The following is an 11,567-nucleotide window of genomic DNA, read 5'->3' as shown; positions in this document are numbered from 1 at the left end:
TTTTTCAGTTCTAATGAAAGGATACAAAAATAAAGGAGAAGAAATATATAATTTCCGGTATTAATTAATAATTATGTATTTTTAATTTATATCATTTTTCAGTTCTAATGAAAGGATACAAAAATAAAGGAGAAGAAATATATAATATCCAGTATAAATTATTAATAATGTGCTGTTAATTTATATCATTATGATATTAAACATAATAATTTAACAATTAAAAGTGATGAAAAGGAGATAAAATGATCTATTATCTAGAATTGATGGTGTCTTTTTGCAGGACGTGGACGCGGCCACCATGGCCCGCCTGGACCTGGAGCGTCGCATCGAGACGCTGCAGGAGGAAATCGCCTTCCTGAAGAAGATCCACGAGGAGGTGCTCCACCTTTCCACCCCCAACCCCTCGCTCCATATCCAAACCCTGAGTGTGAAATGACAAACACCAGAAACCAGTCAGACAGTCTCCAGCAGGAGACAGGAAGCTTGTGAGATAAGATAATCCGAAGAACTCGGGATATGATCCAACCCGTGACCTAAATTGCCATGACGTGTGAATGAGAGAGTGAATGGTATGTATGCAGCGCTGTGATTGGTCCAGGCTGTATCCCACCTCTCTCCAACAACAGCTTGGATAGGCTCAGCTGTAACAATAAACCAGGGGTGTCCAAACTTTTAGCAAAGAGGGACATATTTGGGGGTGACAGCCTGATATTCTTTGAGGAGTCCTTGCTTTTGTTGCTTGCTGATGAAAAAAAAAAGTCAAACTTTGTTTCTTTTGCCTCGTAATGTAAGATGAAATGTTTTCAATCCTCCGTACCGCAGTGTCAGCTTCCAGGGAAACATTAGCAAACTCTTCGCCACCATTTTTAATCTCACAGTCTTTAGTAAATTCACCCTCAGCTTTTGTGGCATTTTCATTTGATTGGCCGGCTCTTGCAAAAAAGCGCTGCTGTGCCGTTAAAACAGCTTCCAGTCGCTTCAATTTTTCCCAGTTAGCTTGATGTTATTAGCGTGAACCCTCTGGCGGTGCCTCTGGATGTTGGATTCCTTTTAAAACAACCAAAACCTCGGGACAATCAGGCACATTTGTTGCATATTTCGGTGAAATACGTCATTTTTGAAACAAACTGGAAAGGATCACACGATGACCTTTGACCCTGTTGACAAGGGTCAAAGTTTCCCACAGCAATAACATGGCCACAGCTCGACAGCCATGAAATGTAAAATAGCTTTTTGTTTATTTGTTTGTTTTTATTGGTAAAATATTTTTTTTATTTATTTATCTTTTTTAAATAAATGATTATTATTTATTTAGTTTCACTTATTTTATTTTTAAATTATTTTATTTATAGAATATTTTTATTTATTTTTTTACATAAAAGGATTGTACTTTGTGTTTTATACTGCACTCAACAGAGCTGGCGGCCACATATTACTGATTTTATGACCGAGGCTGCGGGCCGGTGGAAATATGAAAACGGCCAGATTTGGCCCGCGAGCCGGACTTTGGACATGCCTGGGTTAAGCGCAGTAGATGCTGAATGAATGAACGAAGATTTCCAAAATGATTTCCGAAACTGGTATAAATTAATAACAAAAAAACATTGCAAAAACTAAAAGAAATATAACCCCTTTTGCCAAATTAAATGTCCTAAAATTGGAAGATGGTATGAAAATAGTATCTTTAGAGAGACAATGATTTCCGAAACCGGTATAAATTAATTACAAAAAAAAAAAAAAAAAACGCAAAAACTAAAAGAAAAAAAAAATCCCTTTTTCCAAATTAAATGTCCTGAAATTGGAAGATGCGATGAAAATGGCGTCTTTAGAGAGACGTAAAATAAACTCAAACAATTCAATGATGATTTCCTGTTTTCCCGACCTGTTTGCTGATGGCAGGAGATCCGCGAGCTGCAGGCGCAGATCCAGGAGACCCAGGTCCAGATCCAGATGGACGTCTCCAAGCCGGACCTGACGGCGGCGCTGCGGGACATCAGGGCTCAGTACGAGGGCATCGCCGCCAAAAACATCTCCGAGGCCGAGGACTGGTACAAGTCCAAGGTGGGGCTGGACGCCGAGGTCCGATGTTCACCCGCCGAGAAGATTCATCATCCGGAATTCGTCGGGAGGTAAAAATTTCAGTCCCGAGTGACCTTTGACCTTTGACCTGTGACGACGGTAGGTGTCCGACCTGAACCAGGCGGTGAGCAAGAACAACGAGGCCCTCAAGCAGGCCAGGCAGGAGACCATGGAGTTCAGGCACCAGATCCAGTCCTACACCTGTGAGATCGACTCCCTGAAAGGAACTGTACGTGTTTATATCACACACACACACACACACACACACACACACACACACACACACATACACACATACACTCACGTCTGATAGGGTTATGCTGTTTTCATGATCAGAAAAGTTGCATGGACTTTAGAGGAACAATAACACACACACACACACACACACACACACACACACACACACACACACACACACACACACACACACACACACACACCTGATAGGGTTATGCTGTTTTCATGATCAGAAAAATTGCACAGACTTTAGAGGAACAACGACACACACACACACACACACATACACACACACACACACACACATACATGTCTGATAAGGTTATGCTGTTTTCATGATCAGAAAAGTTGCATGGACTTTAGAGGAACAATAACACACACACACACACACATACATACACACGTCTGACAGTTTTCGTGATCAGAACAGTTGCATGGATTTCAGAAGAACAACTACACACACACTCACACAGACATTTTCATAGACACAAATAGATACACACACACACACACACACACACACACACACACACACACACACACATCTGATAGGGTTATGCTGTTTTCATGATCAGAAAAGTTGCATGGACTTTAGAGGAGTAATGACACACACACACACACACGGACACACACACACATAGAGACACACTGACACACAGACAAACACACATCTTTGACAATTTTCGTGATCAGAACAGTTGCATGGACTTCAGAAGAACAGCCACACACACAAACACACTCACAGACATTTTCATAGACACAAATACACACACACACACACACACACAAACACACACATTCACAGTCATTTTCAAAGATGCACAAACACAAAGACATACACACACACACTCACACAGACACATTTTCATAGATGCACAAACACAAAGACATACACACACACACTCACACAGACATTTTCATAGATGCACAAACACACAGTCATACACACACACACTCACTCATGCACACACACACACACAGACATTTTCACAAATGTACAAACACACTCGCAAACACACACACACACACACCTATGTAATTAAAAACTTAGCTTCCTGTGTCTGAACATATATTTATAAATGCAAACTTCTTTCATACTAATTCTCACACTCACAACGACTGCTTTTTTAATTGATTTAAAAACTTTTTTTTTGGGGGGGTTTTTCACTGAACTCGAAGAATTGGTCATGTAAACACCCTGAACACACATATCAGAAAAAAAAACACATAAATATGTATACATTTGCATTTGTTAAAATAACATTTCATTCAGTTTTTCCTCCAATTTGTGGAAAATCGTCTCCCCACTTTTATTCGCCGTCATCGACTCGTTCGGCGCCACGTTACGTTTTCACGCCGTTCCACCAGAACGAGTCCCTGATGAGGCAGATGAGGGACCTGGAGGAGCGTCATGGCCGCGAGGCCGGCGGCTACCAGGAGTCCATCGCCCGGCTGGAGGCCGAGATCTCCAACATGAAGGACGAGATGGCGCGTCACCTTCGCGAGTACCAGGATCTGCTCAACGTGAAGATGGCGCTGGACGTGGAGATCGCCACCTACAGGAAGCTTCTGGAAGGGGAGGAGAGCAGGTGATTTAAAAAAGGAAAATCCAAATTTTATCATGATTTTTTTTTTTTTTTTCAATCCAATTTATCCAAAGGTCGATTTTTAAATTCTTGTTTTACTCCTTTAGAATCGGAATCGGAATACTTTATTGATAGAAATAGCTTTTCGTTGAAAGCAGCAGCAAAAATAAAGAATAAAAATTGCAAATGATAAAAATAATGAAAATTATACAAATAAAGTAAAAAAAAATAAATAAAATTTATTTATTTATTATATTTAATAAAATTGCGAAAATTGCGAATATTTGAATACATATAAAATAAAAGATTAAAATATTTACAATATTTAAAATAATATATTTTATTTTTATGTTAAAATATAAAAACAAAAATACATTTCAAGGGCCGATTATCAATCCAATTTATCCAAAGATCGATTTTTAAATTCTTGTTTTACTCCTTTAGAATCATAATCGCAATACTTTATCGCTAGAAATAGCTTTTCGTTGAAAGCAGCTCCCGCAACAGAGTCAGTGGGGAAGAATCAATGTAGAGCTCTATGTCAAAAATAAAGAATAAAAATTGCGAATAATAAAAATAATGAAAATAATACAAATAAAATAAAAAATGAATACAATTTATATATTTATCTATTATATTTATTTATCGCAATAAAATTGCAAAAAATGCGAATAATATTTGAATACATATAAAATAAAAAAAACAGTGAAGATTGAAATATTTACAATTTTTAAAATAATATTTATTATTTTTATATTAAAATATAATAACAAAAATACATTTAAAGGGCTGTTTTTCAATCCAATTTATCCAAAGATCAATTTTTAAATTCTTTTTTTACTCCTTTAGAATCGGAATCGGAATATTTTATTGATAGAAATAGCTTTTCGTTGAAAGCAGCTCCCGCAACAGAGTCAGTGAGGAAGAATCAATATAGAGCTTTATGTCAAAAATAAAGAATAAAAATTGCGAATAATAAAAATAATAAAAATAATACAAATAAAACAAAAAAAATGAATAAAATTTATTATATTTATTTATTTATTTATTATATTTATTTATTATATTTATTTATTGCAATAAAATTGCAAAAAATGCTAATAATATTTGAATAAATATAAGATAAAAAAGTGAAGATTAAAATATTTACAATATTTAAAATAATATATATTATTTTCATGTTAAAATATAGAAACAAAAATAAATTTAAAGGGCTGTAAAAATATATAAAACTATATGTGACATATATATGTGTAATTTAAGTTTTCTGTTTTTCTATGTGTGTTTCACGTTTGTTTCCATGGATAGAAACCCATTAAAAACAGAAAAATAATCTGAAAAGAGTTGCATTTAATGATATTTTCTAATCTTTTTTTTGCTTTTGTGCACTGCAGGATTGTCCTTCCGGTCCACAGTTACTCTGCGGTGACATTCAGAGGTACCTAAACTCACCTGCAGGGAGCGACGCTGCATCGAGGGCATCACCGATGTCACAATGACCAATATTTCCTTCCTGAAAAGATTCACAACATGTTTCGCAACTTATTCTCATGATGACAAGATAAACAAACGTTGTTGAGCAACAAATGCTGAGAATCATTGGATTTCCAGAGAAGCTTGACTTTTCCCCAGTGTAGCGTCACCCTCCCTTCACATTCCTGCTTTCCCTCTCGGGCTATTTTATGGTCACTTTGTCATTATTGACAACAATTATCTGTATTTGTTGTATTTCTTAAAACTATTCAGGTAATTTCGTGGTATTCATGGTCTGATTTAAGGTCACTTAAAGCAGAGAATTTCAGGGGAATTCTGGATCATTCTTAGATCATCTACGAACATTTAAAGGCATTTTCTTTTTTACTCTTTTTTTCTGAAAATTCCCCTGTAATTAGTCATTTTTCAATGGGCGTTTATATGAGATTAAATCAGGAGAATTGAAGTAGTACACTCGTTCTAGTATGAATGAAAATATCATCTCAGAAGGAATCACAAGAGGCAGAAAATACAGGGTGAGATGATGCAACTTCAATGTGTGTTAGACTGGTGCAGGACATGTATGCTCGCTGTGAGACGGTAGTGAGGTGTGCTGTAGCAGTAGCAGAGAAGCTCAACATGGAGGTGGGACTCCATCAGGGATCAGCTCTGAGCCACTTCTTGTTTACAATGGTGACAGATGAGCTTAGACAGGAATATCCTTGGACCATGATGTTTGCAGATGACATTGTGATCTGTAGTGAGAGCAGAAAACAGGTAGAGGAACATCTAGAGAGGTGGAGGTATGCTCTGGAAAGGAGAGGAATGAGGGTTAGTCGCAGCAAGACAGAATATGTGTGTGAGAGGAACCTGGGAGGAACTGTGAGGATACAGGGAGTGGAGATCAAGAAGGGGGAGGATTTCAAGTATTTAGGGTCAACAGACCAGAACATAGGAGAGTGTGGAAAAGAGGTGAAGAAATGGGTTCAAGTAGGTTGGAATGGGTGGAGAAAAGTGTCAGGGGTACGAAAAGATAGAAGAACATCAGCCAGAAGGACAGGAAAGATGGAGGAGACGGTGGTGAGATGTTCTACAAACACTGACAATGTCCAAAAGACAGGAAGCAGAGCTGGAGGTCGCAGAGATGAAGATGCTGAGCTTCTCTTTGGGAGCGACCAGGATGGAGAGGATCAGAGTCCATTAGAAGGACAACACATGGTAGATGTTTTGGAGAGAAGGTCAGAGATGGTTGGGTCATGGACAGAGGAGGGATAGTATTGGCAGATGGATGCTGGAGGTCTAGAGGAAAACCAAAGAGAAGATGGATGGACGTCAAGAGAGAGGATATGAAGGTAGTTGGTGTGAGAGAGGAGGATCCAGAGAAGAGGGTGAGATGGAGAAGGTTGATCCGCTGTGGAGACCCTGAAGGGAAAAGCCCAAAGGAAAAGAAAGGATGATTTATAGTTAGTATCTTATTTAGGATCCATCATTAACATTAACACTATTCTTTCTAATATAAGCAAATAACATTTGACATACAGCGACTATCAGCAGTAGCGCTAGAATTGCGACAGAATTCCTAATTATTTTTTGCAAAATCAGTCCCGCTTTTCGAGGTCGGCGTCGGCAAACCAGGATTGTTTTCATTTTTATTTTTGTTTATAAAATGAAGGCGCAAAGCCCAAAGTCAGCAGAGGTTCAGTTTCTCTTCCTTCTTTCTGGCTGAGGAACAGATGATAACAAACAAAAAAACAAATCTCCTGGATGAGTTTCTGACAGGCCTGCTGCGGTCGCCATGGCGACGGAACATGATCAGACAAATAGATTTTCAAATGAAGATATAATTATCACAAATATAGTTCGTCATCAATGCTCATCCTCCTGACTGCTGCTGCCTCCACCTGCTTGTAAGGTGAACTCAGACATCACACACACAATTATCAACAGTCTGATCACTGTGTGTGTGTGTGTGTGTGTGTGTGTGTGTGTGTGTGTGTGTGTGTGTGTGTACTGTGCAGATGCGAGCCCGGAGCACCAGCAGCAGCGCTCCTCTGAGATGCACTCAAAGAAAACTGTGTTGATTAAGACCATCGAGACCCGCAACGGGGAGGTGAACACACACACACACACACACACACACAGACACACACACACACACACATACACACACACACACACACACACACACACACACAAGCAAGCAAATCTGTGATAAAATATCAAAAAAAAAAAAAAATCAAGAAAATGAAAAAAAAGAAAAATTGAAAGAAAATTAACAAATTCTGCTAAATTAATTCTAAAATTCAATTCATAAATGAATATTTTCCCAAAAATCTGCTGGAAATGAAGAGTTTTGGCAAGAAATGATTGAAATGTTGGGAACTAGAAAGCTTAATAACCCCTTCGCTTTTCTCTCTCCCACTGAACCTATCAACACACACACATGCAAACACACACACACACACACACACACACATGAACACACACACGAACACAAACACACACACGAACACAGACACACACAAGCAAGCAAATCTGAGATAAAATGTCGAAAAAAAATCAAGAAAAAAAAGAAAAGACGAAACAGATGAATCTGTTTGAAATTTTCAAATTCTGCTTAATTAATTTGAAAATTCAATTAATCAACTTTGAAACCTTTTCTTTTTTTCTCTCCCACCGAACTTGTCACACCACACACACACACACGCACACACACACACCCACACACACAAGCACATAAATCTGTGGTAAAATGTCAACAAAAAAAAAAAATCAAGAAAAAAAAAAAAAGAAGAAAAATCTAAAGAAAACTATAAACAGATGAATTTCAAATTAATTCGAAAATTCAATTCATCAATGAATGTTTCCCAGAAATCAGCTGGAAATGAAGAGTTTTGGCAAAAAATAACTGAAATGTTGGGAACTTGGAAAAACCCCTTTTGCTTTTTTTCCTCCCATCGAATTTGTCATAACCACACACACACACACACACACACACACACACACACATACACACAAATCCCCCGGCCAAAAAAAAACAAAAAAAAAAACTGAGATATGTGGGGCGTTGGATCTAAAGAAAACTATTTAACTGAAATAACCTGTTTGAAATTAACAAATTTTGCTAAATTAATTCTAAAAATTAATTCATAAATGAATATTTTCCCAGAAATCTGCTGGAAATGAAGAGTTTTGGCAAGAAATGATTGAAATATCGTGAACTTGGAAACTTAAAAACCCCTTTGCTTTTCTCTCTCCCACTGAACCTATCAACACACACACACACACACACACACACACACACACACACACACACACACACACACACACACACATATTTCCTGTGCAAGCCAGGACGTGCACAGGATTCTCAAACCACAGCTGCCATGAGAGCAGCCTTTCCCCGCCCTGACCGGTTTAACTGCGCATTCCGTGCCGTGATGACCTGATATTGATCGGTATTGATCTGTTCTCACTCCGTCCTGCTTTCACCATCATGTTCTCATTCTTATAAACCCCAGGGTAAAGTTTTTGCTCGCTGTTCAATTTTTTTTTTTTTTTTTTTTTTTGTGAGGTATAACAAAGTATTTCTAAAAAAGAATTCCTGCTTCCTTTTTTTTTTGTAATTTCTTGGCAAACGTTAAATTATATTTTATAATTTTTTTAAAAAGTAACTTCTTGCTTATTTCAAAAGAAGTTTCTTTTCAATTAAATTTGTGTGGGTGGTATGAATTCGGAGATGATATCTCGACGATGTCCTTGACAACCAAACGCTCGGCAGAATTCTGACGATTCAATCCGGCCACATTTTTTAAGTAAAGTTCCTCGAGGAGAAAATAAATAAAAATAAAAAAGATAAAAAAAAATAAATAAATAAAAATAAAATAAAATAAAAAAATAAATAAAAAAAATAAAAATATAATGAATTGTTTTTTTTTCTAACTAGAAAATTAAAATAAAATAAACATATGATAGGAATTTGATTAACCTCCAACTAGCAGTGTGACATCCTCAAAGATTGTACATGCACATGTTCAGACAGCCAGCGTTGCAGAAACATCCCGCCTGCAGGGGTGAAAAAACACGCCGCGCCCTCCACTTCCTGCCAAAACACACGGCAGGCGGGTCGTGACACGCTTCAATCTCAGGGCTCCGTGTGGACTGATGATGACGAAGGGAGGGAAAATATTTCTGCCTGTTTTTGTGCTCCGAGAGAGAAAAGTTCAACGCGGCCGAAATCAAAAAGTCGGGCCCGCCGGCTCGTTCCGCAGCCCGGAAAGAGAAGCGTCTGTTGTACGTCTGAAGCTTCGAAAACCCAGATCTGGATGCTCTCCGTCCTTCTGAAATGTCAAAAATAACCAGCAAACTTTTAAAGGCTTGTAATGACGAAGCAAAAGTGTAAAAGTTGGTCGTTCAAGGATAGCAATTACATTTATCTAGTGGGAGTTGGATGTTCAGAATGTCATTTCAGAATCAGAATACTTTATTGATGCCCGAGGGGGAAATTGCTTTTCGTTGAAAGCGGTTCCTGCTCACAGCATAAAGTGGAGAATAATCAAAATAGACCTCTATATAAGAATAAAGAATGAAATAGCAAGTTAAAGTGAAGTTAAAGTTATGTAGAAATCAGTGACGTGCGGTGAGGTTCATCCCTGGTGAGGCACTGACTGACGTGCCTCATGATCGCTCAGCACAAGAAACTAGTACCACATATTTGGCTGTTGACAAAAAAAGAAACAGCACATTGGAAATATAGTTCAGATATCAAAAGTGTTTAAACATTTTAATAGCGACAAACGGAGACAGCAATGCGGTCAGGGAATGCCGGCAGTCAACCGTCATCGCGTAATCTACGTTGAGGCTCAACAGTCGGCTGCCTCCCCGCACGTCTCTTCTCAGTATTTGAACCGTAAATGTGAAAATCCAATCTGAAACTGGTGAAGTTAAATGAAAAATAACTTTATAGTGTAAATAACTGATAAATATAATCATTTCATTCTTTTGTTAATTTAACATTTTTTTATTTCCACGATTGGCAAGTGAGGCACGGCCTCTCCTGCCTCCCCTGACCGCACCTCTCTGGTAGAAACACATGGAACGTGCATACATATATGAATATATTTCTTGGAATTCTACATTTATTGTGGAAATCGGAAACGAAATTATAGCAGCGTTTATTCCTGGAGACGGGGGAAATTATCATTTTTCTGTGTTGCTAAGGATCCCGGTGTTTCTTGTGTTCCCGCAGATGATGAGCGAGTCGTCGAAGCACCAGCACGACAGCATTTAGCTGCAGAAGAAACCTTTGTGGAGCCCCGAGGGAAGACCAGCAAAAATAAACCCAAGCCAAGATTTAACGCCCCCCTACACACATATTACATTTTTTTTTTAAGTTATCATTTTCTAACTTTAAGGCTCAACTGTGACGTCACTGAAAGGGAAATCTCTGCATTTTAACAGCAAATATAGCGCCGTTGAATGGTGTTCTGACAGGTCAAACTCATGATTCTGTGGGAAAAAAAAAGCAGGTCTCTTTTGTCTTGGAGCGAAGATTTTCGGACATCATTTCTATTTTTACATTTCGTCCACACGTGACCGGCTTGATTCGCTAAGTTAGCTAGCCGACCGACGAACTACGTCTGAATAAAACTCAAAAGTTGAATCGAGAACTTTGAATTATTCGACGAACCACTGGAATTTTTGTTTTTTTTTCCGTTATAAATGACCGAACAATTTGTGCGGACGACTAAATCAAACATCGCGTTAGCTAACAACAACAACAACAACCACAAATAACACCAGGATCGGACGAACACAAACGTGAATAAAAAGGTGGACGAGATTGATACTTTCAAGTTGCACCGAAGGCACAAGTGTGTGTGGAGACACAATGAAAGCGATGGTTCTTCTTCTGGATCTCACCAACCTTAAGCTTGTTTCCGAAGGTCAGCTGTGCTTCCAGCCAGCGGCTGCGAGGCTGAGAAGGGAATACGAGTGTGTGTCTGCGCTCGTCATCAAACTGAAGCGAAGGAAAGATAAGAGATTAAAAACGTCTGGAGATGAAGCGGGAAATAGAGGAGAGGCGGTGATAATCCCTTGTGACTTTCAAAAGCTATTTACTAATAAAAGTCAAGCGGACCGAATCGATGGCTTTGTGTTTGTGTCAAGAAAAAAAAAAAAAAAAAAAAAAAC

At 38.3% G+C, this 11,567-nt stretch overlaps 1 protein-coding gene across 1 annotated transcript in view; it reads left to right on the top strand.

Annotated features, from left to right (window-relative positions):
• The window catches only part of LOC147233601 (desmin-like), a 14,155-nt gene extending 3,440 nt beyond the window's left edge, over positions 1 to 10,715 (top strand). Inside the window, exons 3-9 of the mRNA XM_086148574.1 lie at positions 281 to 376; positions 1,900 to 2,061; positions 2,183 to 2,308; positions 3,685 to 3,905; positions 5,297 to 5,340; positions 7,394 to 7,485; positions 10,624 to 10,715. Coding sequence (XP_086004700.1) covers positions 281 to 376; positions 1,900 to 2,061; positions 2,183 to 2,308; positions 3,685 to 3,905; positions 5,297 to 5,340; positions 7,394 to 7,485; positions 10,624 to 10,665 — 783 coding nt within the window. The 3' untranslated portion in view covers positions 10,666 to 10,715. The remainder of the gene's footprint in view (positions 1 to 280; positions 377 to 1,899; positions 2,062 to 2,182; positions 2,309 to 3,684; positions 3,906 to 5,296; positions 5,341 to 7,393; positions 7,486 to 10,623) is intronic.
• Positions 10,716 to 11,567: the final 852 nt, after the last annotated feature.

Source organism: Fistularia commersonii, chromosome 6 (genome assembly GCF_037954325.1).
Source record: "Fistularia commersonii isolate RoL2024-O1a breed Wild chromosome 6, RoL_Fcom_v1.0, whole genome shotgun sequence".
Taxonomy (NCBI): domain Eukaryota; kingdom Metazoa; phylum Chordata; class Actinopteri; order Syngnathiformes; family Fistulariidae; genus Fistularia; species Fistularia commersonii.
This window is presented reverse-complemented; position numbering and strand designations above follow the sequence as displayed.